The sequence below is a fragment of the Helicoverpa armigera genome, chromosome 25, assembly GCF_030705265.1.
Source record: "Helicoverpa armigera isolate CAAS_96S chromosome 25, ASM3070526v1, whole genome shotgun sequence".
Taxonomy (NCBI): Eukaryota; Metazoa; Arthropoda; class Insecta; order Lepidoptera; family Noctuidae; genus Helicoverpa; species Helicoverpa armigera.
This window is the reverse complement of record NC_087144.1, coordinates 5,066,631-5,093,288: the sequence shown is the minus strand read 5'-3', so window position 1 is coordinate 5,093,288 and position 26,658 is coordinate 5,066,631. Positions and strand designations below refer to the sequence as shown.

Genomic DNA, 26,658 nt, shown 5'->3' with positions numbered 1-26,658 from the left:
CGGGTAAATATGTATTAAAAAATCCAAAATATGTTCATAAAATATGGGAAAAATATGGAGTGTAAACAATACCTTTCATAATGCAACAGTACACTAAGACAAAAGTAAGAAAGACATACACTGCATACCACGAAAATACCTAATTTGCTTATGGGATCGGAAGCACCATCATCACTTTCTACAACCCCGTTGGTTAAAAAAAGCGGCACACAAGATTTTAATCTCATTTATTTATCATACAATACAATATACAGAGATGTTTAGATGCTATACAGTTTAATTCCTATCAAAATATCCTTCGGCGCTACATCACATCGTCGTGCATTTAATTCGCATTTTATACCTATTAATACCTAACTACTTAATTTACACACGTAAGCATATTGACTAGATTCTTAGATAGAAGTTAAGTCTATAAAAAATAAGTTAAACAGAGACATCTTGGCACAAAAACACAAAAGTAAATGTTTATGATGATGAAAATCCTTAAAACCAGGAAATAGCCTCACTTCAATAAAAATAACAATTTTAAAACAATAATCCAAGCGCCTTCAGTAATTAACTTAGCAACCGCTCTGAAATAATAAAACTTTTATGTGTCATAGACCAAGAGTGGCATAATCCTCCACTTCCCACAAAATGGCGGTCATAAATTAACAAATTAAATTTTAAATTAGACATAATTCAATGACCAATGAAAAAAAAAAATTTTCGTAATTTTATGCAACCCAATTATGTTACCCATTGCACAGCCCAATGGGTATCGTATGAAGCCACCAAAAAAAATGAGAATACCATAATATGAAAATAAAACAAAAAAGAGTAAAACCTACTTAATAGATGTAAACTTTTTCAGAAGGCAGGAAACATTAGTAGGATGAAACAGTCGTGCTTAAACTCTAGCCAATCGGAGTGTCGTGTGATCGGGCCGTCAGTTCAGGCATCTATCTGGTGGTAAACAGCTGAAGTGCGGTGGCTACTCTTCGTCGTACAATGGCGGCTTGTCGAGTTCCTGGTGGTGCTTGGCCGCCATTTCTGACGTCAGGGCCTGCTTCAACTCGTGCTGCCAACATGGGAGAAGATAATTAAAGATTAGTACCTACGTTGTTCCTGTAGCTACATTACAAATGCTTTGGTTTCCTAAAGTACCACTCAATTTAGTCTACTATCAAACAATCACAGTAACTCGAGTAGTTTACTTCAAAAGTTTGCCATAAAACAACACAAACCAGTCTTATCCATACAGTGATTTCCTGGTTTCACTCAAACTATAATTTAAGGGATAGTAATTCTTCGAGCGTAACAAAACTTATTGGATATATCGTGCACTGCTACGCATTAAACACAACATTTAAGCAAGCTTTGCGGACTTGATTCAACATGGAGGTTGTTCTACTAAATGTTGCGATAACTGGTGATCCTGACCATCTGTCTCTAGATGCCTTAAAGTTTTTGAATATAGAATCAGCAAGAGACTAACTACGAAGTGACGGCAGAGCCTGGTGAACTGTCCGCAGTCGAGCGCCAGCTGCGGCGCGGCGCGCTTGCCTCCGGTCCAGTCGCGGCTGAAGGTGATCTGCGCGGAGACCAGCGCCGCCGCCAGCACGCATGCCGCCACCACTACTATGCACCTGCTGGAGGAATTATAGGCCATGAGATCCCGAGTACCTCATGCGAAATGAAATGTCACCAAAATCGATTTCGAAAACGATTTACTTTAATGTACTGCTTGCAGTACATTTATTACCGCAGTGTATATGCATATCAAACCTAAGGTTCCTACCTAAGGTACCTACCCTAAGGTGAGACCAAAAAATAACTGTTCATTGAAATGTGTTTATGGGGACCACCACCCCATGAACACATCTCATCAAGACCCCCCAGTCTAGTATTCACAATACTTGATTGGAAAAACATCAATCATTATCCAGCTCAAAACATCATCTTTGTACCTACCCAATTCCTTTCAACCAAAGCCGTTTTATTTGGAAGAAAAACTCTCTGTATACTAATTTCCGAAAAATACATGAGTGAGACAAACATGAGAAACATACATACACTGCAGTGTCTTAGACCAGTCTTCTTGAGAACATTTAATTTATTTACTTCTATAATTTCTCAACAACATTAAACTAGACTCAGTACTGCAGTAAGCACGTACCCAGCCTTGCTAAGGATCAGCAGAGCTCGCGACACAAACAACAATAACAGGAGCTTACATTGATAAGTTACTGTCGCCGGTTTCTTTATCTTTAGTACCATATGTTGCTTCTTTGCCGTAACAACTCACTCTTAGTTTTGATTTAGTAAATCTTAGAACGAGTGAGACTTTCCGTGGAGACATTTCTCATCGTTCTCAGCAGCTTATTTCAACTCGTTCTATTGTTGTATATGTTAGGTAGGCAGGTACCTACCTAAGGGAAGTAGTTGTCACGGGACGTGAGTAAAACCTTTGGCAACAGCTAGTGTTTAATCGTTAAATCGGAATAAATAGTAGACCAAAAATAAACTATTTGAATTTCAAATAATAAATCACCACACATTGAAAATGTTGCAAAAATTATTTATAAGCAAGTTTTGCCATACCCGAGCCCAGACAAACGCCTATTCTAATTAATATTGATAACTTTTAACTGTTACTAAAAGTATCCTCACTATAATCATCTTTCATTTATCTCTTACCTACAGATAATTTAATTAATTATGTTTCAATATCGCTAATGGTTCTAAAAATGGACGTCACTTCTGGGTGTTAAGAAAGACATATTGTTATAAAAATTGGTTCAATCCATCATTACTTACGATCTCAATATAAATAGCCTAAAATATGATAAATAATCCTTCTAATAGCTACTTAAGTACAAGGATTCTGAAAATTGTAACATGAACTGCGATTTACATGACAACAGACACATTCACAAAATATTTTTGTTTTTAATTGATAACGTGCGATTGGATGACGGTTTTCATTTGTAGACTTCTTTCTTTCCTTTCTTTAAAGTTAATTTAGTATATAGTTTAGCCGTTAGATCCCAGATAGTATTTACGTACCATCCATCAATGCGCGGGTTTATGACATTTAACTCAGAAGTATCATGTAGCAATGATCATCGGCCTTTATATTGTCGCATTGCTGGGCACACCTCTTCACGAACAGAGGTGGAAACCACATTTGTTCAATGGGAATTTTCGATTTCAGGCTTTGTAAGACCAGATTTTATCCTTGTGATTTCTTTCACCATAAATCTGTTATGATTCAGTGGGAAAGTAAGCTTAGGTAGGTACCTACTGACGTATAATTAAGAAAAGTTAAAAGCCCGCACACTCGTACCCGCCTAAGAGGTGAGCTTAAGCTTGTCAACGAGCCATTTTATTTTAAAACTGGACAAAAATTGCCATTTAAGTTCCGAACTGAGATTTCTATAAAAGGCTGAAAGTCTGTGATTTACTTGCGGCTTAATTTTTTTCCAAACACCTACTTGTTTATTATCTAAGTACCCTCTTTTGCATCGTGCAGTAATGTAAAAAGCGTGTCATCATTTAATTGACACACTTCTAATAAATGGCTGAAACTATATTCCCCGTGGATTTTGTATATGTACCAATTATTGCAAGTTGACATCACTAATTTCTAATGAAATTGAGTAATTATTACGAATAGCCTAGGGCCTAGGTAATTATAACCAATACGACGAAAGTTTTTTGGTTATAACTAAGTAGCTCTTATGGGCTTTAACTAAGTTCCACTTTTTTATGTTTTGTGAATGAATAAAGAAAGGTCGTGATTACATGAAATTGTCAAATCAACAATATATCAAGCTATGTATAGTATGTTGATGCTTCGACAGTTGTTGTAGAAAAAAGTTGATTGCCGAACGAACTAAAAACTACTTAACTAGAAAACACAGGATGATAATTTAAGAGACCCTACTACACGGTGGTACTGGCTTATGATGATGGTCTGCTTACAGCGGAATATATTTTGTTAGTAAGCCTAGTTCAAACTAATTTAATCGTAACGCGAGTCTGAAACGGTTTTTATGTTGATCATTTTTGCTACGAATTTTTCGAATTTTTCGGTCTGGTGTAAGCTTCAAAAGTTACTTTTTCAAAGAAAAGGTGCCTGTTAGTCAATACCTATCTTAGGTATATTTGGCTTATATTTTTAAAACCGATTTATTCAAAAGTAGAAAAACTTTTGCCCCTTACTCACTTATACTTATAAATGTTTTCTTTTCGAGAACAGTGTTCCTACAACTTTCTGCTACTCATAACTATTCCAGAACACTGACCACTTCTCACTTCAAAATAATCCTGAAAAGTTTTTAACAAAGCTTTTAAATTTTCCTCGCCAAACTTAACTTTTCAGAAAACTTTCCGAAAAGTTCCTTCTTGACGTTGGCTTGACTTGGCGTTGTTTGGCGCAAACAAAGTTTGTTAATCGTAACGAAATATTCGCGAACTAAGGAGACTCCAGTTCACCGACAACATTAACGTCTGTATTTCTTGAAACAACTGTTTAATTTGAAGCTCGAAAAACCATAGAACCTAAACAATAGTTGTAAGAAAACTAAAAAGTTGCCTAAAAAGTTTCTGCAAATAGTTATGTGTCAAGAAATCTGGCCCTTAAAAAGTTTCCGAACTTCTAGCAAACCTAACTATGTTAAGACTTACCTGCACCGCACAGCCGTCATGTCACCAGCTAAGTTCCAGCACAACAATGTTCTGGAGACCGGCGGCCATCTTTATATAGCTGTCAAGCGTTCCCGCGCATCCACGCACCGCGCGTGGGGAAAGGATTACACCACCGGACTCAAGGGGATAATACAGCGATATTTTAAAAAAGAACATCAACGTCCATATTTTTCAATTTCCTTTGCGCTTGTTAGGTGTTAAGATTTTAATATTTTGCTGGGCAATAAAAGTTGGGTTGAAACTTTTTTTTCTGGATAGTTAAATTGGTTTTGGATCTAAAGTTTAATATTGAGAATAAAACCTGCTGCAATGCCTTGTTAAGTTGTTAAAATATACATAGGTACGCAAAGTTGTACATATAACTCTTTCTGTCTGTTTGTCCAACTTTCACACCATAACTATTGAACCTAGGTATTGGTCTTGAGCCTGAAAAAGGACATAGGCCACTTTTTATCTGAGTGCGGGCAATAGTTCCCTCGGGAACCGCGGGGAACACCTAGCAACACATATTTTGGGCCAAAAAGACCTAACGAGTTTATTTCTATATCCGTGTTTTCTGAAGAGATTTACGATTGGTCCTAGAGGACTCAAAAATGGGTAAAGTTGCGAATAAGCACAATAACCGTGGGTTTAACAATTGTTTTGTTTGTCGTTTGTTTCAGTTAAAAGAATGACAGTCCTCACCTCGGAGCAAGTTTCAACGTATTATATGTTATGTATCCCCGATGACAAGGCTGGATATATCAGGTAAGTAGAAAAATATAACATTTAATAATGCTCGTATTACCTACTTATGTAGTAAGTAATATGAAAAGGCCTTCTCCTAACCATGCTGGTGTCAGCTTCCAGTCAAACCAGATACAGTTGAGTAGAAAACAAAGTTTTACAAAACCGACTGCCTATCTGACCTCATCAACCCAGTTAGCTGAACAACTCCAAACTTTGACATTACTTAGCCGCCAATCGTGTACCTAATAGAACTTAAAACTGTACACAAATGTAAAACTAATGAAACACACTAAGTAAAAAAACCGGCCAAGTGCGAGTCGGACTCGCCCACGGCGGGTCCCGTACCATTATTTATAAGACGGACAAAAAATCACGTTTGTTGAATGGGAGCCCCCCAAAATATTTATTTTATTCTAGTTTTCAGTATTTGCTGTTATAGCGGCAACAGAAATATATCATCTCTGAAAATTTCAACTATCTAACGATCACGGCTCATGAGATACAACTTGGTGACAGACGGACGAACGGACGGACAGAGGAGCGAAAACAATAGGGTCCTGTTTTACCCTAAAAATGCAGCATCACGGTCAAGCGCACGGTCATGTCAAATGTATCATCACAAATTGACATTTGTCTAGTCGCCTCCCACTACTTAAAGATCTGTTTTCAAATAAATAGGATTCAGCTTAATGCCACTATTTCAAATAATCACCCCATTTTTCTTATCTCCATATTCATCTTAACTCAATAACCCAATTACCTAGGTTTAGAATAACACGATACCCCTTACCTAAGATACGATTTAACTTATTGCGCTTTTTTCTAGCAAGTACATCATCATCCTCCGAGCCTTTTCCCAAACTATGTTGGGGTCAGCTTCCAGTCTAACCGGATTCAGCTGAGTACCAGTGCTTTACAAGAAGCGACTGCCTATCTGACCTCCTCAACCCAGTTACCCGGGCAACCCGATACCCTTTGGTTAGACTGGTGTCAGACTTACTGGCTTCTGACTAAGCGTAACGACTGCCAAGGATGTTCAATGACAGCCGGGACCTACAGTTTAACGTGCCATCCGAAACACAGTCATTTCTAGCAAGTACTTATGTACCTATTAAAGTAAATTTAACAAATGACTAAAACTGAATTCTCTCCTGCTGAAATGACCCTGTCTCCGTACCTATGTACTGCCCAAAGCAGGCGCAACAAATTTAACCTTCATTAATCGATATTCACGGCTATCACTAAGCCATAATATAAAACAATGCACTTAGGTATATATTTATCAATTGCATCATTTATGCATTTCTATCTACTGATGGCCATCTTCACCTGCTATCAAAGATCGATATGGTACGAGGGGTGTGATCGATCGATCAATATCTGTCAATCTTCTACGTAGTGTTTTGATGACTATCTTTATTTTATCTTGAAAGTCAAGGCCCACTGACATAGTTATCTGTGTATTTTGGGAAATGTTTAGCACACGTCATGTTACGACGCCACACCGCCCTATTCGTGTGCATACGCATACAAACTGTTGCGGAGTCCCTCGTGTGACATATGAATGATGCTGATGATTTTAATGACCCTACGAGATTCCTCGCAACGTACCACAAACAATTTACGAAGAGTGCTGGTGCCAGGGCGCTTTGTGTTCATACAAGTAACATTTAAAACTAGCTGTTTCTCGCAGTTTCCCGTGCTCAAACAACATACTGCTATAGGCAGTAGAGCCCTCAATCATAGTCCAGCTTCCCACTATCGAAAAAAATGATCAAATTGAAATTCGAATATTTTGGAACGGCTTGAAACAAACTAACCAAATTTTCTTCTAGAAGTATCGAAGCATAGAATTTGTTACGGTGGTCGTTGTCGTTTGTAAATCATCTAAGAAAATTCGGATCCTAGGACCCAGACAACTAAATTAAAAGTTTTTAGCAAACGCGCCGAGCTTCTTCCACGTTACAAGGAATCATTTAATTCGGAATACAGCAGATAACATTTTTTTCAAAATCTAATCTTTTTATTTCACATAGGCTTTTGCAGGCAGCTATGAAAAGTCATACTATTTGCAAGGTTTCAAAAAGTTGGTCTCAAGGAGCCGGCAAGAAACTCCATAGACACTCTTTCACATTAGCTACTTCTTATCATACCATTTATCGATCCTCGTCCTCAGGCTTGTAATTCTCCCACTGCAGTTACCGGGAACATTTTAAAAGCATTAAAACAAATGAAATTATAACCCCCAAACGTAATGTAAATTGTCGCTTTATTTTCCAAGATTTTCTGAAAGTATCGCCGTCATCAGGGCCCCTTTATGTTGTCTTAGAATTTTCATATATACGGGCATTTATTTTCATGTTTAGGTATATGGTAAAAGAGAGGCGGTGTTTTACACCCATTGTCCCCAAGACTTAAGTATATATTTTTTATATAAGACATTTTCTGCCTATTATGACCGGGATGGTTGGCGCTCCTTGGCCTACATTCTGCAGTGGACGGCAATTTGCTGATATGATGATGATGATGATTAAAACTATTGAACTTTCTCCTGGTGTCCCAAGGGACCTCTGCGAGATCTAGACACAGTTCATAATTACAGAAGAAACGATGTTCCCTGAAAAATATTCCTTCTAAGCCGATAAAAACAGCTAAATCGCCTTAAACCCGATCACACACACTCCCACATAACACATAAGTATCTAAGAACATTGTGGAATATGAAATACATAACATATTATCTTTTCTTTGATCCTTTGTCCGTCGTATTTGCATCACCACAAAGAGCGTGCGAGCCTCCAGATGGCGCTTTACAAAATGTCCTCCATTGTCAGCCGTTATTTATGAATTTCAATACATTCCTTTGGTATCGGAAACTATTGAAAACTACAAACATCTTATGGTATAACAGTATTCTTAGTAATTCTCTCTTGTGATGTACCTATGTACATAAATATAAAGTTGATCTAAAATTATTTAGCGGTTTTTCTGTTTTGATTGGTGAACTAGAAATTCCTTGATTGAAATGCTGCAACATTTTTTTGGATAGGATACAAATATGTTATAGGTACATGTGTCTATGTTGCGCCTGATCTCTCTCCGATGATATCGGATTATCGTCCCTGAGAGCGAAGGAAAAGTGAGTGCACCTGAGTTCAAGCAAATGCTTGTGCACTATAACATGTCCTGGGCAGATGGGTGATCTCCTTATATGAGAACCAGACACTATGGTGAAAACCGGCCTTGGACGCCATTATACATACATATGTATATGTTTAAACAGGTTACCATGATCCTACTTATTTTGGTTCCTCGAACATAATTTTGATTGAAAATGAAACCTAAAGATGTATGTTTAGAGCATATTTTATTAGTGTCTAAAATATTCAATTTTATGTATTTACATAAACGTGTTGACATTCTTCAAACATTATGTAAGATAATTATAATATTGGCCTGTAGTCGCATTCGTGTGTTTATAAATTGAATAAGAATTCATTCTTGGAGAGGTAAGAGACTGGATCTGTCGTATCTAAGTATTTATGAAGACATTAATTAATAAAACTGATTTTCAAAAAATCGTTGAGTAATTTTCAAATGTCACTTGTCTTTTTTCCTGGTTCGAAAACTATAGAACTATAGATTGATTTTTTTGTATTAAAATATTGTCAAATTTTCCACGTGTACATTATTGCTATGCAAATAATCCAGATCACCTGTATCCTTGACCTATCTTGGGCAACGTTTTGGCAACGACATTCACAAGACGAGCCGTTGTTATCGACGCCTGGCAAGCAATGTTACATCTCGATGCTCGTTGTTTACCAGTATACTAGTGCGTCGACCGCATACTACACGTCTTGCGCATTTTTTTCATATAAAAATCGTAAATAACGTGAAACTGTAACTGTTGGAGAAATCCGGTTTTCATTCGTGCACCGTTGACTCAGAAAAAGGTAAATATATTTATGGTCTTTTGTTTTCCAGTTCTTTTTTTGTTTTGTCGATGGATAACTTAGTTTTGACATAGGTGATCATGTCATTTGAATTTAAATATAGAACGTGTATAGAATGACGTGGGGTTATCGTCAATGGTTCGCTTCATAGTGATAGAAAGGCTAGAATTATAAATAAGTTGCTATTTTATAATGTTTTCAATATAAACAACGTTTATCACTTTTACTAGCAGATACGTATGTAAATGATTTCCAGTTTTTAGCCTGAACACCTCCAACATTATTTAACAAAAAACTAAAACGATATACGAACTCATTTGATCCAAGAAAAAAAAATAACAGTCATTTGCGCGGCACGGGTATTCTGGATTCTGCATGAATGCTTCCTCAACTGTCAAACTAGATGTCAAAATGTCGACTACCTTACAATTTTGCTCGTATTAGCTTATATAAACTGTTTAAATATAAACAATAATAATGTTATCATGACGGTGACACTTCCTGATTGCAATTAATAAAATCATTCACTCATTCACTCATATTAGTTTATAAGATAACGATGAATTCAATTATTTCCTTGTATATTCTATGAAAAAGGCAAACGTGTAACTTTGGCATAATAATTCTCAAAATTGGTCATGATTCTTTATGTTGATAGGTAGGTATCTACTAATTTCAATTCAAAAGTACTTAGATACATGATTTCTTCTATACCCATATAAATCAACTATAAAATTAGGTATATAAATCTTAACAATTGTAATGAGCATTCTTCAATTTGATACAGTCACGAACCAATTTTAATGGCATTTTAAATAATAGTAAACTAGGTACTTAAGTAATGTTACGAAATCCATAAGGAAAATTATATTTAATATCAATTCCAACATCGTTTAAGGGATACACAAAACTTATCAAAATACAAACAAACGTTAAACCTGGGCATACAAAATACGACTTTATGAATATTGCCATATGGTTTAATTTGCTACAAAAACAAGCTAGCTGCATGGACCCTTCTATAAATCACTTTTAACAGGAACTAACTGTTCTCCAACACTCCACAGAGTATAAATAAATATTGATAGATATAGACATTCTAGAACGAGGTTTACAAACTAGAGTGACCTTCAGAAATTATACAATAATATATTCATCTAGGTACAGCTTTCTTAAGAAAATATATTTTTCTTAGTTAGAGGTGTAACAGTTTGTATTGCCCTAACAATATGAACTGCAACATTTAATATGCAAACAGCTAATTTATACTTTCTTTTGCCCTTCAATCTAACCCAGATACTTACCTATGTCTATTAATGGTAGCCCAAAAAATTATAGGCATTTCTCCCACATCTTGGCTTCCAATTTTCCTCATCTATTACTTACTTAAAAAAGTAGTTTAAAGCCTTGTCGAATTTGGTTACCTACAATATTTTTTTTATTATAATTTTCATTAAAAGTCGGAAATCAAGTTTCCCTAATAGGTCGCGCTGACAAGTCAAACGGGTACCGAGGAGACATTATACAACCTGTTCATTTGGTTTCATCGACACGAGTCAAATTTATGGAACACGCCTACAATAAAGTAAGATTAATTACCTACATTCAAAAGTTTTTGGAAAATTGATGCTGGCTGTAGTGAGGCCAAAATTAACAAACCCAGAAAGCATGAAGCAAAAGCATTCTTATTTTTAGTTTTGTAAAGATGTTGCTTGCTATGCTGCTTCCATTAAACTATTGGTAATTTTAACTGTACTATAACAGCCTTTGACGATAGTCCCACAGCTGCGCACAGGCCTCCTCTCACACGGAGAAGGATTGAGCATTAATCACCACGCTTGCTCAATGCGGGTTGGTGATTTCAGTTCAAACTTTATAGTCCAGGTTTCCTCAAGATGTTTTCCTTCACCTTTATGCAGCTATTATTTTTATAGTAATTTTAAACCATCATTTAAATAAGACGTGCAAAGGATTTATCTTTTTGTAGGACTTCGCAACAGATCATTCTTGGTATTAAGTATTACAAAACTTTTTTATACACATGTCAAACATTTGTTTAACTTTTTTTATAATAACAGTGTCTATTATTGACCCAAAATTCCCTCGCAATCTGACCACCAGCTTGCCAAACATGCTATCTCAAAACAGTCACCAGCCAAGCCTCCATTTGACCCCTCGATCAGCATTATCACAGTTTATCACAATGCAAGCGCATGATGTAATTAGCCGAGAAGCCGCATGATGACAGCTGACGTCACTTGTTGACAGCTACGCTATCGCGCCATTTTGTTTTCAATGGCATTTCTAGAAATGGATTTGCTTTTGTTTGATTGCGTAATTAGCGTACTTAATTTTTATCTTTATTTAGAAAAGGGTAGCTAGTCAAATTGACGTATGATTTAACTTAGGAATTATCGAAAATATCTTTTGGTTGCTAAGTTTGAAGAGTTCAGAGTCTAACCTACTTTTTATCCGATTGAGCGAAAGAAATTCTCATGGGCCATGGGGAAACCACTGGTGGGAGTCAGTGAAATATAAATCTATTTTACTATTGGAAGAGAGACAAGATGACCTTTCCAAGTTTAGAAACAAAGTGAACGAAGTCGCAGGCAACGCCTTGTGAACCTTTTGAAGGCATTATGTACATTATCTGCCGATGCAAAACCCATGTATTGATACTCTCGGGGGCATCATATTACTTCTATACTACAAAATGAAGTAGCTGGTGGCTACTGAGTGCTTCTAGACGAAATTGTTCCCCTAAGACAACATACCTCATAATATTATCGAATATTTTAAGACGAACAGTGAAAAATCTTGAAAATTCCACAGATAAAAGCTAAATCCTTTTAGAAAAAAATTGCCAGACACATAAATATGTGTTGAAAGTAAGTAGTAAGTACATATGATAAATGTCTATTGTTGTAAGTAAATAAATAATTTTACAATGTTACAAAGAACGAAAAAAATGGCGTTACTATCATGGATGGGATAAATAAATTTTAACACATACAAATCTAATAATTTAATAACAAATGCATACCTAAAGCCGAATTAAAACACAACAATTGCTGGTGTTACTTCAGCGTACTGTAAAATAATAAATATATTTACATTATATTATATTATTATCAATAAATGAAATGTTATTAATAAACGTGCCGCTGAGTTAAAAATAAATTGCAAATATTCCACAAGAGATAAGAAGACTTGAGAAAAACTAATTAGGATGTTATCGATCGGTTCAAATCCGGGTGAAAAGGTTTACTACTTACTAATTCGATGATTTTAATTGTTTATTATTGTTACATGCGTCTTTTTAATCGATTAATAGGAACTTAATCACTGCACTTTAGAACTACCTATACCTATTGAATTATTGATTAATCCTTCAAACCAAACGGCACTGCTGAGTGCTTTGGGGATACTCTACTGATAGAGAGACTGCTTTCAAGGCACAGAAAAGATGTATCAGGTCAATTTGTGGAATACACCAAACCGACTCCTGTAAACCCTATTTCATAAACCTTAAATTATTAACACTTCCTTCTCTCTACATATACGAGGCCTCCATTTTAGTAAAATCTAACATCAATTCATATGTCACATTAAAAAGTAGTAGCCATCATAATACATTATCCAATAAGACACATCGCACTGCAGTATACGGTAACAGTATTTTTTGTATGAGTATTAAAATATACAATAAAGTTCCCACAGAAATTAAGAGCCTAAAATCTGTTACCATATTTAAAAGGAAACTCAAAGATTTTCTCATTCAAAAAGCCTATTACTCTGTAAAAGAGTTTCTCGAAGAAAAATAATAATATAATGAGAAACGAATGTGATATAAATAATATGATATGTTCAACTAGATTATAAGACTAGAAATAAAGATATATATACATATATAGTATGATCTCACTAAATTTAATTCTCTAATAGTAATTAGTTTTATTTATAAGTAGTAACATAGGAACCTAATGTTAATGTATATAAATAAGTTAATAAATTGCAATGCCTTAACGGGCAACTAAGTCCTAAGTACGTACCTAGTTGTAAGATCCTTTTATACCACTTAGTTCGCAATAAAGACTTTGAATTTGAATTTGAATTTGAATCCTTCCTATTTTTATTACCTACCTAAAGTTGGTCTTAATTTATATAATTACATCCCTTCATTTTTATTGAAAAAATTTTGCAAAAGACGAAATCAAAAATTGTTAGAATAGAACTTCTTACTGATAAAAAACCCCCTGTGGCATTTAAACAAGATAAATATGGAGATAATTTTACTTCCGAGGTGTATCTTTGAACAGAAACGACGCCAAAGATAACTCATGAAAGATTTAAGAATGTTATCTTTATCTGAATCTTTGCTTGGCCTTACAAAACATAACATTTCTCTAGTCATTCAAACTTGTCATTACAATTTGACGAGGCCTTCGCAAATCTTGTTTTGTTTTCGATAAAATTTCGCGAAGTGCGTACAAAAACACGCCAACTGACAAGTCAACTGACAGTGTAAACAGCTGACTTATGTGACGTCATACAGTTGTATTTTCAAAACTAAGGCAAATAATGTGTGGAGAGGCGGAAGAAATATATCACAGTAGTGATAAGATAGCACAGTTTGTGCCAGATAGGGGGGAATTCAAAAATAAACTAAGTTATTATGGTTTTGTATATTTTACACTAGTTGTTCCCCGCGTCAGGCTTTAGCTTGGGCCTTTCAGTTTCAGTAATTTCGGAGTGAAAGCGTTACAGACATATAAGTAAGGATGAGCATGTTATTTTATACTTACGTTTTCATTTTCAGTCGGTATACCTATGAAGGGTGTATATTTAAGTAAGTTTTCGTTAAAAAAAGTAAAGACGACTTACTCAAATTCTGGGATACTCAAATTGTGAGTGCTTATGTCACTCACTATCCTATATCACTATACTATCCTATATGAGTAGGTTCTTTATTTTGTCCGGATGGATAATTTCTATATATCTTAAATACCACTGATTTTGTAAAACTGAAAGTTATTTCAACTTGAATTAAGTACCAGATACGTAAGAAAGATCACACGGTTAGATATGTACTTCTTAGTACATATATGTCATCCACATGAAGAAAGTGGTTCTAAAAATAGTTTTGGCAATGCATCAGTTATTTTATTTCGTGTCGTGTATCTAACGACTACTGCGTTTAGATAAACAAATAACTGTTGGTGGACTGTTGTTCTAAATCAATCAAGATATTTTAATTACTACTGTCATATTATTAAATTTCTAGATCTTAGAACCTACTGTCGAGCTTTGCCGAAAATTGTTTATGGTAAACTTGAAAAGCGTGAAAACGGTGCTATGTGTAGGTAGCTTGCACCGCTCTAGATGATAGTTAAGCCTACATACGTACTTAATTGCTCATTAATTGAACCTGGCATTATTTTGAGTTAAGTATTTATCTAGGTTCATCAATGAAGTATTAAAATTACGAATTTATTGTTGCAGAAAACAAAAATAGGAGCAGAAACAAGAATAAAGAAACAAAATGGTGTTCTTCTTTTCCCGAATAACTAAAAAGTAAGTTTACCTTTATTTTAATTTCTTGTACACATTATTTGAAAGTGAAGGTGCCTTGGTGTCCATGTCCAGGTGCATTTATTATACTTGTTTAATCACACATGACATGAGAAGTATGTAGATTTCGAAATGGTTGTTCGCGCAGACGGGCGGTGTTCGTGTGTAAGGTTTGAGTAAATTTCATGGAAGTGAGAACAATAAGAGATCGGATTCACCGCCAACCGTAGTGTGTCATGTGTCAATCGCATTACAATCACTCATTTGTAAAGATTGAAAACTGGAAGGAAACTTGCTTCAGTTGTGAAATGAAACAAATTATCTCAGTAAATCTCCAAGTTGCTTTTGTACTCTTACTTATGAGTTATAAGCTTCCATAAGTGGTCATAAATAAGAAAACTCTATCCACCTTATTATAAAACGTGTTTTTAAGAAATACCCGCTTTGGTAATAGCTTTAGTCTACCAATAATTTTGGTAATTTTGTTCGTGACGGTGGTTTAAAGGTGGTACAAAACTGGTACTTTTTTAAAACCACGTTTTATAATAAGATGCTATGGGACAGCTAATTTGATGATACTTCATTATTGATTAGAAGTTGGCAACACTCTGTGGTATCTGGGCCGAGTTGCGTAGCTACCCGACACTCGGATATGACTGTTAACTATGTTAACCTCTTTTCTTTTTTCTAAGCCCTTGAGAATAAACTTATAAATATGATAATGAAGTATTGGTTAGTTAAGTTAATGAAGTTAATATGATTATGAAAATTTTCGATTTGATGGATCAATTTCTATAACCTTGACCAGATAAGACAAGTTTCATTAACATTATTTTTTCTAAATATTGATGGAAGATGGAATATAAGATGGAAAAATGGATGGACTAAACCTTTCAAGGATTCCTTTTTTTTCAGTGACCAGTTAATCTTTTAGTTGTCACTATTTAATCGTGCGTCCATCCTCTATTTAGAGTTGTTAGGAAACCCCATACATAAGTAGGTAGGATTTTTTTCATCGGGTGCTGATATTACATATAATATGAACATAAAATGAGTACCTACCTACATTTGTTTAGGTGCAAAATAAATTTCTTTCGAAAAAAAAAAACATAAAAGTACCAAATATCATAGGTATCCAAGATTACCATGCAATCCCGTGCCACGTGCAACGAACGCAACAGCAAGACTGCATGGCAACGCAACGAATTGCATACGAACTGGTTTCCAAGCAACGGTTGCAACTCAATCCGCGACTATTTTCACATTGCGATCGATCAGTCGTGTCGTGACGCTAACGTTGTCTCGGTTGCGTTACCACAATAAGTAGAGAAGTTACAGAAGTATAAGTTATGAGTTGTTTCCCGCGGTTTCATCTGCGTCTCGAGGGATACCTATGTCAAAGCATTACATACAAATGAGAAAATGATTCTGCCACCATAACTCACTCTTTGCTCTCTAAGTACTGTAACGTAACTGGGGCCCGATTCTCCTAATTTTACTTAAGCGCCATTCGATTGACGTTGGACTCGATTCGACTGAGATCCAATCCCGACTCGATTACGATTGAAGCGTATGTGGCATTCCGCTATTTTTTCTTTGTAATAAACGTTTTTATCCTTTTATTCAATAATGAATCATTTTGTCTGCAAATGATTTACGATTGCAAAATGATTGTACAGCAAACTACCGTACCTATAGACCAAAATCATCAAAATAGCAGACCAATCGCACACCAATCAAATGTCAATCGAATACGATTGGTCTTTTATTTATTAGTAGCAGAATGCCCGATATGGTTAAAACTGCTATTACGATCATATTACGATTCGATTTTGACATTATTAACTTAGGAGAATCGGGGCCCTGTTTGGTCCTTGTAAAAGGCTCAATATAGATTTTGGTGTAGAAACGACAGATATAACTTTGGAAATAAAGATAAAACCTATTTTTGATTGAATGCGCGACCAAGTGCAAAATCCGTGTGGAAAAGAACGAAACTGAATTAGTAAAACTGTGCACACGTTTTTCAGCCCGACACGAATTTCTTGTCTTGTCATAACTGATGTAATTATTAGTTAAACACTGACATAATATTGTTGAACAAAGATTTCATTGTTGACTTAACCCGTAATTAACACTCTCAGAGATAGTGGAAAACTGAATGATTCGGGTTTTTTTTCAAATATTTGATTCTTTAGCATGACAAGATTTTATCTATTTTTATTTTTGTGTCGTACATTCCTAACGTTTGTTTAAATTCATGTCCCTATCTTTTATGACCACTATATCAGTCTACCTTTTTACTCTTTTGTCATCTAATAACATTAAAACAAAAGAACCCAGCATCGTCATGTATTTTATTCCCTACGTGACAGTTCACAAAAAAATCCCCATGGTAATCAATTCCCGTAGGTGACCATGATAAACGATTCCATGCTTACTCCTTTTCTGCAATGTTGCAAAGTTGATGGCATCTTTATGTTGTATCATTGACCTCTATGTATCTATATAAACAAAAACTTGAGTCACTAATCGATTAACATTCGCTCCATATGCTGTATATGCACAAGTTACGTTTGTGCTTTTGGTATTTCCCAAAGATGTCAATGTCAATTTGTAGAAAAACATCTTCCACATACCTCTAAAATCCCCTCTTTCTCATAACTGCGAACTTAACCTTCTTCTACGTACACACTGCACACGACAGAACAACACATACATACAAATATTATTGTCATACCATTTACGGAGAACTCCACACGATAGCGGTGATAAGAGGGTCACAGTTTGACCCTCTCGGAGGCCTGGCCTCACACCCTCCCACGTAATCTATCCACAATAACATTTATACATAAACATACAATAATAATGGCTAATAATCAGACTAGTAACAACTTTTTACCAGTCACTTTTGGAGGATTTTTTCAAGTTGACCTTTTGACATGTCATTGTATCTGTGCAGTAAAAGATAGAAATAAGTTCGCGTTTGAAATGCTTCGTTACTTGAAGGAATAGGGAAACGAGTTCTTATGTATCCTTTGACAGGAAAATGAAGGAATGACGAGAAAAATCTTGTACACTATGGTTTCTTTATGTCTTTAAATAAAACCTTATTTTTGAGGAATGATGAAAAGGAATGGAATAATTGTTATAGCTACTGATAGCAATACTTACGCGTGGGTTTAAAGTGTCCCCAACATAATAATTCCTGTCTATTTTTTGTATTTTGTACACATTTCGTGTGAAGGAAAAAACCTGTAACGAATTCTTCTTAACGCTCATTTAGGGTCACAATATCGTGGTATATTCCACAGATATAAATTGTTGACTAAAGCGAGTGACCTCTCACAAATCGGGTTTGACACCTATAAAATTCGTGTATCCAACGAGCGGCCTATCATATTTTTATTATTAATGCCTTTATCACAATGTCTTCATAATTAGTTGACCCGAATTATTGGCGTTGAGCACATTGTTACATGTGTATCGTGGTTCGTGTAGATATTACTCGTAATTGAGCCATTTTAGATCTGGTTGGAACTAAATTTTAATGATGGTTAACGGTCTGTCAATTCATCTGAAGTGCTAGATCATTTAAGCAAGATTTCTAGCTAAGATCTAAGAGCAATAGCAGTTACGCATTATTCAGATTCCGGGTCATGGGGTCCAAGTCTCAACGCCGCCAACAGTATCAAATAATTTATTTTTTTCTAAGTTTGTTTGGATCCTAATTATTTATGTACCTTCTCTAACATAATATTTAGATACTCGTACATTGTATACAAAGCCAAAAACAATCTGTTTACCAGACATTAATAAAAAAAACAGTCACAATGCAGGCTTTTAAACGAATCTCCAACACTCCTAAAATTTTATAATGGCAATGGCGCGCCCACAGATCTGCTACTTTTTGGGGCGCTACACGATAACATTAGGCGCTTAACGACAACGTTTGACTTTTTTTTAATATATTGATAAACCTCTTTCCTTGCTCCACGCACCATAGATCATTGTTTATTGTTTTTCTTTTAATAACTCCGAGTGCAAATATTGTGTGCAAATGTTTAAAATCATAATTATATTGTTAATTAGCAAGAAATATATCAATTTGTGTGTTATCTGTGGTGACTTATGAACCCTCGTCTTTGTCTGGTCGTCTGTGGAGTTTGTCCATCACGGTTAGAAGCAGTTACTGCTAGATTTGTATCCTGGTTTAAGGGTTCATATGTCATTGTTGAGAAGATTAATTATTTTGTAAAGTTATTGATTTTATTGGTAAACTACCGGGTTGTGGTTTTAGCAGCATTTTGTCAAGGCTGAAAGCCAGTTACAGTGTAAAAGACGGTAGTATAGTTTCTCTCTTATATCTGAGTAGGAGCATGTACCTACAGATAAACATTAGTAGAATACCTGACTATCCTTTTATTTTTATTCTATTTATTTATTTTATGAGAGGTAACTTTACAACTGATTGTACCTTACCAACAGAGAAACTGTTGTATACAGTTTCGTTGGACATTTTGTACCTTTTAGAATATATAATGTACCTTGTAATAAGCAATAAATAAATAAATAAAAATATTAAATAGAACATTACGCCAACAGACAGACGCCAACATTAACCTAAGGCGTTTTAATTACTCATACTTAGCCCGCCATTGTAAGTTGTAAAATTATCAAATAAACAAAGAGATCATTGCCTAATTCTAAATATTACTAATACGGATATAAGTTCAGTTATTCCCCTGTTAAAATTCGCAATATTCACATGACCTCAGATTCATTATTATCAGTCAATGGAGTCTTATCAGTTTGTCGTAAAGAAGGCAAAATTTTCCTTCCTCACGCCCACCGTTCAAGTGTAGATTTGTCACAATAACGTTGTTATTTATTATTTTGTTGTTTACACTTATCGCGGAAAATCCCCCTTGGAGCTAGTAAATAATACTCTCTTAGTTAATTGGCAGGCGGGATAGGGGCTCGAACATGACACGAATTGTTCTTCAAACATGACATTTATTGTTCATAGATTTAGTTTTTTTTTTTTTGATAGTCATAAATTGATAGAAATGTTTTGTTTTTTTTTAATAGTTAAAATACTTTTGTAAAGCTTCATTACGTCCAGAAACTGTTCGTTTGTTGCTGATTATTTTTATTTGTTATACTTATGTATGAGGTTTACACATTTGATCGACTTCTTCATCTTTGTAAAATTTTACATAAAATCGCCAAAAATATTTTCATTCTTATGATTTGATTATACTTACCTACTTATATTCTTACATATAGAACATATTATAGGTATACTTTGTTATAATCTTAATGTACCTATAAAAGATTAGCAATGTGAGAACAATGTCACGAGATAGGTATACCTCATACTAGACCAAATACAATCTTAGTAACAATACCTAGAACTTCACAATATTTGCATAGTTTCATTATAAAATACCTATTGAGTATCTAAGATATTGCTTATTGTACCTAAAGTTATTCCTCACTCAAACGATTCTTTAGACAAAATAAGTACTTGCGTAATTCATTTGTTTTTTTTAAATTCATCTGTCTAGCCTTTTCTCATCTAGGTATGTTGGGGTAAGCTTCCAGGTTAACCGGATGCAACTGACTACCAGTGTTTTATTTGGAACGACTGCCTATCTGACCTTTTCAACCCACTCACCTGGACAACGCGAATCGCGATACTACCTATGTTGTTAAGACTAGTTGTCATACTACTCCGTAAAAAAGTTCTAATAAAAATTATGAAACGAAAAGTCGGACAGTTCAATACATTAATAAAATACATAATGTTATTATTAACTTCACTAGACATATTAATTATCGCAATAATTGCGTGTATAATTAGATACATTTTTTATTACAATGAAGTCTCATATCGCGCCTGGTGTAAGAGGTTAGCCTGTTGCATCATTTAGTTTTGAAATTATTTCAGTTTACGTGTTTTGGATCCTTCTGATTTAACTAAGACTGATATCAAGAACATTATTTCTACGCTATGTGTGTACCACGGGTGTGTACGCATAATTTAGCCATTGCCCTTTGTTAGGCTCTGGGCTACCCGTGAAAAAAATAAAATAAATCGGTTCATTAGTTTTGAGAGCGACAGACAAGCAGAGTTAGTTTCGCGTTTATAGGGACAATTTATGTCGTGTATTAGTAACTTATTTTAGGAGCAATATTCGCCTCCTAATCTATCTTTAGCGCCTACAGCAAAATGTCGGGCAAAATTATTAGTAGCTCACATTCGCCTGCGTTGTTCAGTACTGTAAGCAAACTTATTTCCATGTTATTTGAAATTAAAAAGCAAATCACACTTTTTACCGCGTAAATTCAATCATAGACAAGTTGTAGTTTATGAATTTCCTGGTCGAGTTAGACAAAGGAGTCCCCATTCTCTTTTGGCGGCAAGTCAAGCGACCTTCGCGACCAGTCTGACTAGTAGCCAGCAGACAAGGAAATGAGGGAATACATTAATATCCAAACGATATTAAACATATTCTGGTACACAAAGTAATGTCTATAAATACAATCGATAAAAAAGCCTGTTAGGTAGATATTAGATTGGCTGTGGTTTTCTAGGAAATTGTTACGAAGTCACAAGTTATAAATAAGCCTAAATCAGTCTATTGCTTTGTATAGAGCTAAATGTATATAGACAAAATATCACTAAACTACGGATTTCTGAAAATATACCTAAGGCTGAGTTCTCGAATATTTTTTTTCAGGATTATGGATTTTCCGCATTAGATAAATCAATTTAACAATTAGTGTTTATTAATTAATTTATCCAGAGCAAATCCTTCCAAACTGTGCTAATGCACATTTTACCTTATCCTAGTAAGCACCTAACACGTTTCATCATCAAAACCTTACCTACGAAGCCAAGGCGATAGATAAATTAATCAGAACATTGTCCCTAAGAACCAGATAATAATGAAGATATCAGTTGACACATGATTGTCTCTGACAAGATATGTCAATGTCACAGATTTTGTCACACTAGTTATGCCTTCGGATTCATCTACTCGGCCCAACATGGGCATGTTCAAGTCAACATGGGAGATGTTCCTAATATATAGGGATAATCCGGATAATTGTGCCACCTTAAGTCATTTTACTTCTTACTTTCTCAACTCTTCTTCATCCTCAATGCGAGATGATGGTTGCAAGATGACTATCCCTAGTGGAATACTAATCTATCAGTTTCACCCTAGTCACAGATTACTAAATAGTTACTATGCCCTAGTCCTGCTAATTCTAATGCTCTATTCGCGTACATCTAAATCGGCTTTGCCGTTCTACTCACAAAACTCGATAAACATTCTAACATCCCCTAAATAGATTCTTATTCTTTTCAAGTTAGGATAGAAACAAGTAAGATTAGTCTCATAACAAAAAATAATATGAGGTCATAATATGTTATTGTTTTGTCATCACCTTGCGAACCTATCTCTAAGGGGCTTGTCGGTGGGGCCTGATAACTATTATCAGTACTGCTGATAATAGAATTGATTCTTCTATCTACCTTTGACCATAGATATTCACTTTTACTAAGCATTAAGTACTTACAAAGGATTTAAGATAGTATGAGCTAATGATTTATTTTTAGGTTTTTCCGGCTGTTAGGTGCTCTCGCCTTAGACCCTTCTTTTTGCACACGGAAAAGCAATACAATTGTAAACATCGTCATTATCATACCTACCTACCATTTTTCTAGCTTTAATATACATAAGTATCTACTTATGCCAAATCAACAACATTTAAAATAAAAACTTTTACATTGATTGACCTCTGTTATTAAAAGTAACCTAATCATGTATTAAACCTAATCATGTTTATCTAAAGATACTTACGTTAAAAATAAAGCCTTTCTAGTGTTTTGAATAAACCATATTAGATACTTAGGCGTTACCTTCTGAATTACCACGACATGTAAAAAAAAATAACATACAAACAAATCCCACTTAATTTCAGTGTGACACGTGCCAGAATCTTACTTAGCAATACCTAAAGCTATTTTTTACTTTTACAATCTAAGCTTAGCAACAGATTAACATGCCTGACGAGAGAAAATATTTTTGTTTTTAAATTACAGGCTTTGTTTATCGCGATAATGTTAAGACAAAGGTCGTATCGAAACTCTAACTAACTCCAAATTATATTTTGATACTAAGTAATATGATGATTAGGATAACACGGTCGAAGTACCTATGTAGGATCCGGTAGTCTGACTCAATTGTAGACGACATAAATATCTACTAATTTCTCCTTTATGTGCTCTCACTATGTTATTACCCTTACATACCTACTCCCTCATATACTTCCCTATGTATTGATTGCTGATCCGCAGCCAAAAAGCACAATACGTTTTCTCCGAGGCATTTCATAGATGGACACAAATTAACCTTTATCAGTCGACCTGTAGACCGCAACTTGTTGCTAAGCAACCAAACAACTTTTTATGGCATAAGGGTCGGTTCATATCTAACGGAATATGCGTCGCGTATTATCGGTCGCGTAACGCCACAACTGACAAATATACGGTAAAACATACAATCATTCACACATAACCGATGATGCGTTAGTGCGTCGATCATACATTTACGATACGCTCGACGCATTTTCCGTCAGATATGAACCGACCCTAAAGACTGACCAGATATTTGCCATCCTACGTGACTCGCAACTCAATGACAAAGCTGTTTTTTAAAACGAGCCTTTATTTTCCAATCTAACCTGAGCCAAGTCTAAGCCTGATAAAAAGATTCTAAAACGCATTATTTTCGTAAGTTAATTAGCAAATTATCAAGTAATTATAACAGACAAGTTTAAACCTTTCTTTTTGCAATCAATTATTTTGTAATCTTAGCGGATATTATTAGCAAAATTCACCTGTTTTTACTTAAAAACAAATGACGTAGCGGACACACCCGATCTCGTACACGTTTTACAAGATGGCGTGGAAATAATTCTGTGGGTGTGTCTGAACCGGTCTGTCTACAATTCTTGTCTTAATTAGCATTCAGCCGTTTTTAAATGTTACGATTCAGGTCAAGATCATCTTTTTTAGAGGTTTTTGAAAGATGTTTCTAAGCGGATTTTGGATAATAATAATACGTCATTTTATGATTATAAGATAGGTAGTATGTGATTATATGATTTTGTTAGATGCGTAATTATTACAGAAAATATGTTCGATATCGTGTAAAAAGGAGCTCTTTGTAAGATTTTCTGCATTCCGGGAATATTAGTGCAAAATACTTAGGTGATTCTGCATGACCAACCAAAGATGCTCATTCACACGCACATTTCAGTTACCTACTCCGAGATGCCATTATTAAAGAGTGTTTACAATTTCTTGTCGGTTTCCTCTTCCTTGAAACCGTGCACCTTTGTTATCATTTTTAATTCATGACAATCCAATTCAAGAAGACGTACGTTGCTTAAGAATTAAGAATGATGGACAAAATTGAGTATTTTATCAATCATGGACTTTAGAACTTGTGATAAAAAGGGGAATAAGGAAGGTGCAGTGTTCCGGGAATCGCAATCAGTTAATTTATAATTAGTAATTAGATACCTATTAGTAATTAAGTCTGGGACTCAGAACTAAGATCCGCTTCCTCGTAAAAAACTGTCGCTAATTAAGTTCTGATAAGGGAAGTTATATTTTTTATGACAGACTGTTATTTTACTGGTAGTTGTGGTAGTGGTCCAGATAGAATATAATTTTACATTGAAGATACCTACTAGAGATTAGTGTTACTATATAGTTTAGGCTATATTCAACGTGTATTTTTAGCACTCCTCAACATCATTTGTCGCTGCCTACAAGACATCATTTTTGTTGATATTAATTTATATTAGGTACTTAGGGGTGCTAAATTACTAGTAGGCAATGTATTATCTTTGTTTAGGTCTACTTGTTTACAGCAAAATTATCTAGTCAACACAGTCATATATCATATCTAGTCGAAACAAAGTCTGACAGCCCTTCCAACTAAGTACTTAGATATCAGACTTAGGACTCTGCTCTCGACTTGTCTAAACAACAATTGCAGAAGATCTAAGTTCACCAGATAATGGGTTACGAACTATAACTGGACTTAGTACCGTGATCAATGTGTACTACCTAACTACTTGACATATATCTGTTTCCTTATTGCTTAACTCGAGTACCGATAATCATGATGTTTGTTTATTTATTTTATAGCTCATTAGAAGGAGTGGCTTTAGGAAAATCGTATCTAGTTATCGTTAGGCCCCCGCAGACTTCTGAAGACTATAGGATAGGCTCCTTTTTAACAGGCTTTTAACAAGTCGATTTGTATGTAACATGTAGGTAATGGAATGGAAGGTAACTTATTATCAACCATTTCAGTAGAATGTTTGGACTCGACTTGGAATAGAGGCACAAATAAGTAATAAAAAAGCTGTATTGACCTTTCCAAAAGATTTTTTCTGAATCTAAATGTCTATAAAATATCCTGTTTAGCATTGTTAATGAAACGGGTCTAGTAAGTGATATTAGACAATCCGGTCTTATTCCAAAGATTAGTAGTAAAATAGTGATTTATGACATCAACCATTATATTTTTATTATAAAACAATATTAAGTTTACAATTAGAATTCACCAGTAACCAGATGAAAAGCTAACTCATGAAAACATAATGCCATCTCAATTGGTTCAACCATTTCAGCGATTTTGATGAAAATGAATGAATGTTAGGTACCTATATTAAAAATTTGCACCCCATCACCCGTATTCGTTTTTAAATCACACGGCTCGTCATTTAATTAAATAACAAAACCTGATGTAAACAAAGAGCATAGCTTCAAGTTATCAGTAAGAACTTATGACCTATTGGAGTCACGTAATGTAAATAGTAATATAGTAGTAGATGTGTGTGTTATGTACTAACTAAAGCCGTAGAACCTTGCATCAGACTGTTATCTTACATTTTTATAGCTTACAAAACTTAGATATACCTGGGTGTCGCCAAACTTTGAGGCGGCTTGGAACATCACGCACTGCAGAATGTAGTATAGGTACTTAGAGTTCAAGAGATATGCGCGAGGGGTATGGCCTCATTTGGGTAACATACGCATAGGTAGGTACTTGTGCCCTGAACTAAGTTGCAAGTCGTCTTCAACTTCGGCTAAAATGGTCCAGCTTTGTAGCTAAAATATTGAAAAAATAATCAGAAATCGGACTATTTTTATTGAGATTAAAAAAGAACTGAAAATTTTCCAGCGTTCCGACGATCCTTTGAGCGGAATAATATTCGAGCACTAACAGAGTGCCAGCTTCCTAGAAATGCAAACTAGATCCCTTTTTATGAAAAGAGGTTCGAGGAAAAGAGAATATTACGTTCTCTGATATTTCAGTATTTTCTGTATTTACAATGTTGTTTCAAACACGCTTCGCAGGTAAACAAAACATTATTATCGACTAATTAATTAGGTCATATTTAGATCTATTATAAATCAATCAAAACATCACATTAAGTATTTACGTCTATTAATATCTTCCTGTCTAATCTTTATTATTATCTAAGTATTTTTCAAATATTTTAGAACGCAAAATATATTAAGTACCTATGTAGTTTGTTGAATTTTGTATTTGAAATCATTAAACTTTTTTCTTTTGTTCATAGACAAGAATATACTATATGTACCTAACAA

The 26,658-nt window shown here is 34.8% G+C and overlaps 2 protein-coding genes across 2 annotated transcripts in view; one reads left to right on the top strand and one right to left on the bottom strand.

Moving 5' to 3' along the window:
* Positions 1 to 210: 210 nt before the first annotated feature.
* LOC110381816 (uncharacterized) lies at positions 211 to 4,767 on the bottom strand. The gene is made up of 3 exons (XM_021342224.3): positions 4,675 to 4,767; positions 1,481 to 1,634; positions 211 to 1,063 (listed from the first exon to the last, which is right to left on the bottom strand). Exons 1-3 carry the CDS (start codon positions 4,692 to 4,694, stop codon positions 977 to 979), a joined length of 261 nt encoding a protein of 86 aa, XP_021197899.1. The 5' UTR covers positions 4,695 to 4,767; the 3' UTR covers positions 211 to 976.
* A 4,440-nt stretch (positions 4,768 to 9,207) lies between these two features.
* LOC110381817 (phosphoenolpyruvate carboxykinase [GTP]) overlaps positions 9,208 to 26,658 on the top strand; it is a 37,035-nt gene continuing 19,584 nt past the window's right edge. Inside the window, exons 1-2 of the mRNA XM_064041502.1 lie at positions 9,208 to 9,380; positions 14,883 to 14,954. Of these exons, the coding sequence (XP_063897572.1) occupies positions 14,923 to 14,954 (32 nt within the window). The 5' untranslated portion in view covers positions 9,208 to 9,380; positions 14,883 to 14,922. The remainder of the gene's footprint in view (positions 9,381 to 14,882; positions 14,955 to 26,658) is intronic.

What these genes read in the sequence shown, in the direction of transcription:
- LOC110381816 (XM_021342224.3), bottom strand. Translation starts at nt 4,694, where the DNA reads ATGACGGCTGTGCGGTGCAG. An exon ending in ATGACGGCTGTGCGGTGCAG is followed by an intron (nt 1,635 to 4,674) that starts GTAAGTCTTAAC and finishes TAATTCCTCCAG; the next exon opens with CAGGTGCATAGTAGTGGTGG. An exon ending in GGCTCTGCCGTCACTTCGTA is followed by an intron (nt 1,064 to 1,480) that starts GTTAGTCTCTTG and finishes CCATGTTGGCAG; the next exon opens with CACGAGTTGAAGCAGGCCCT.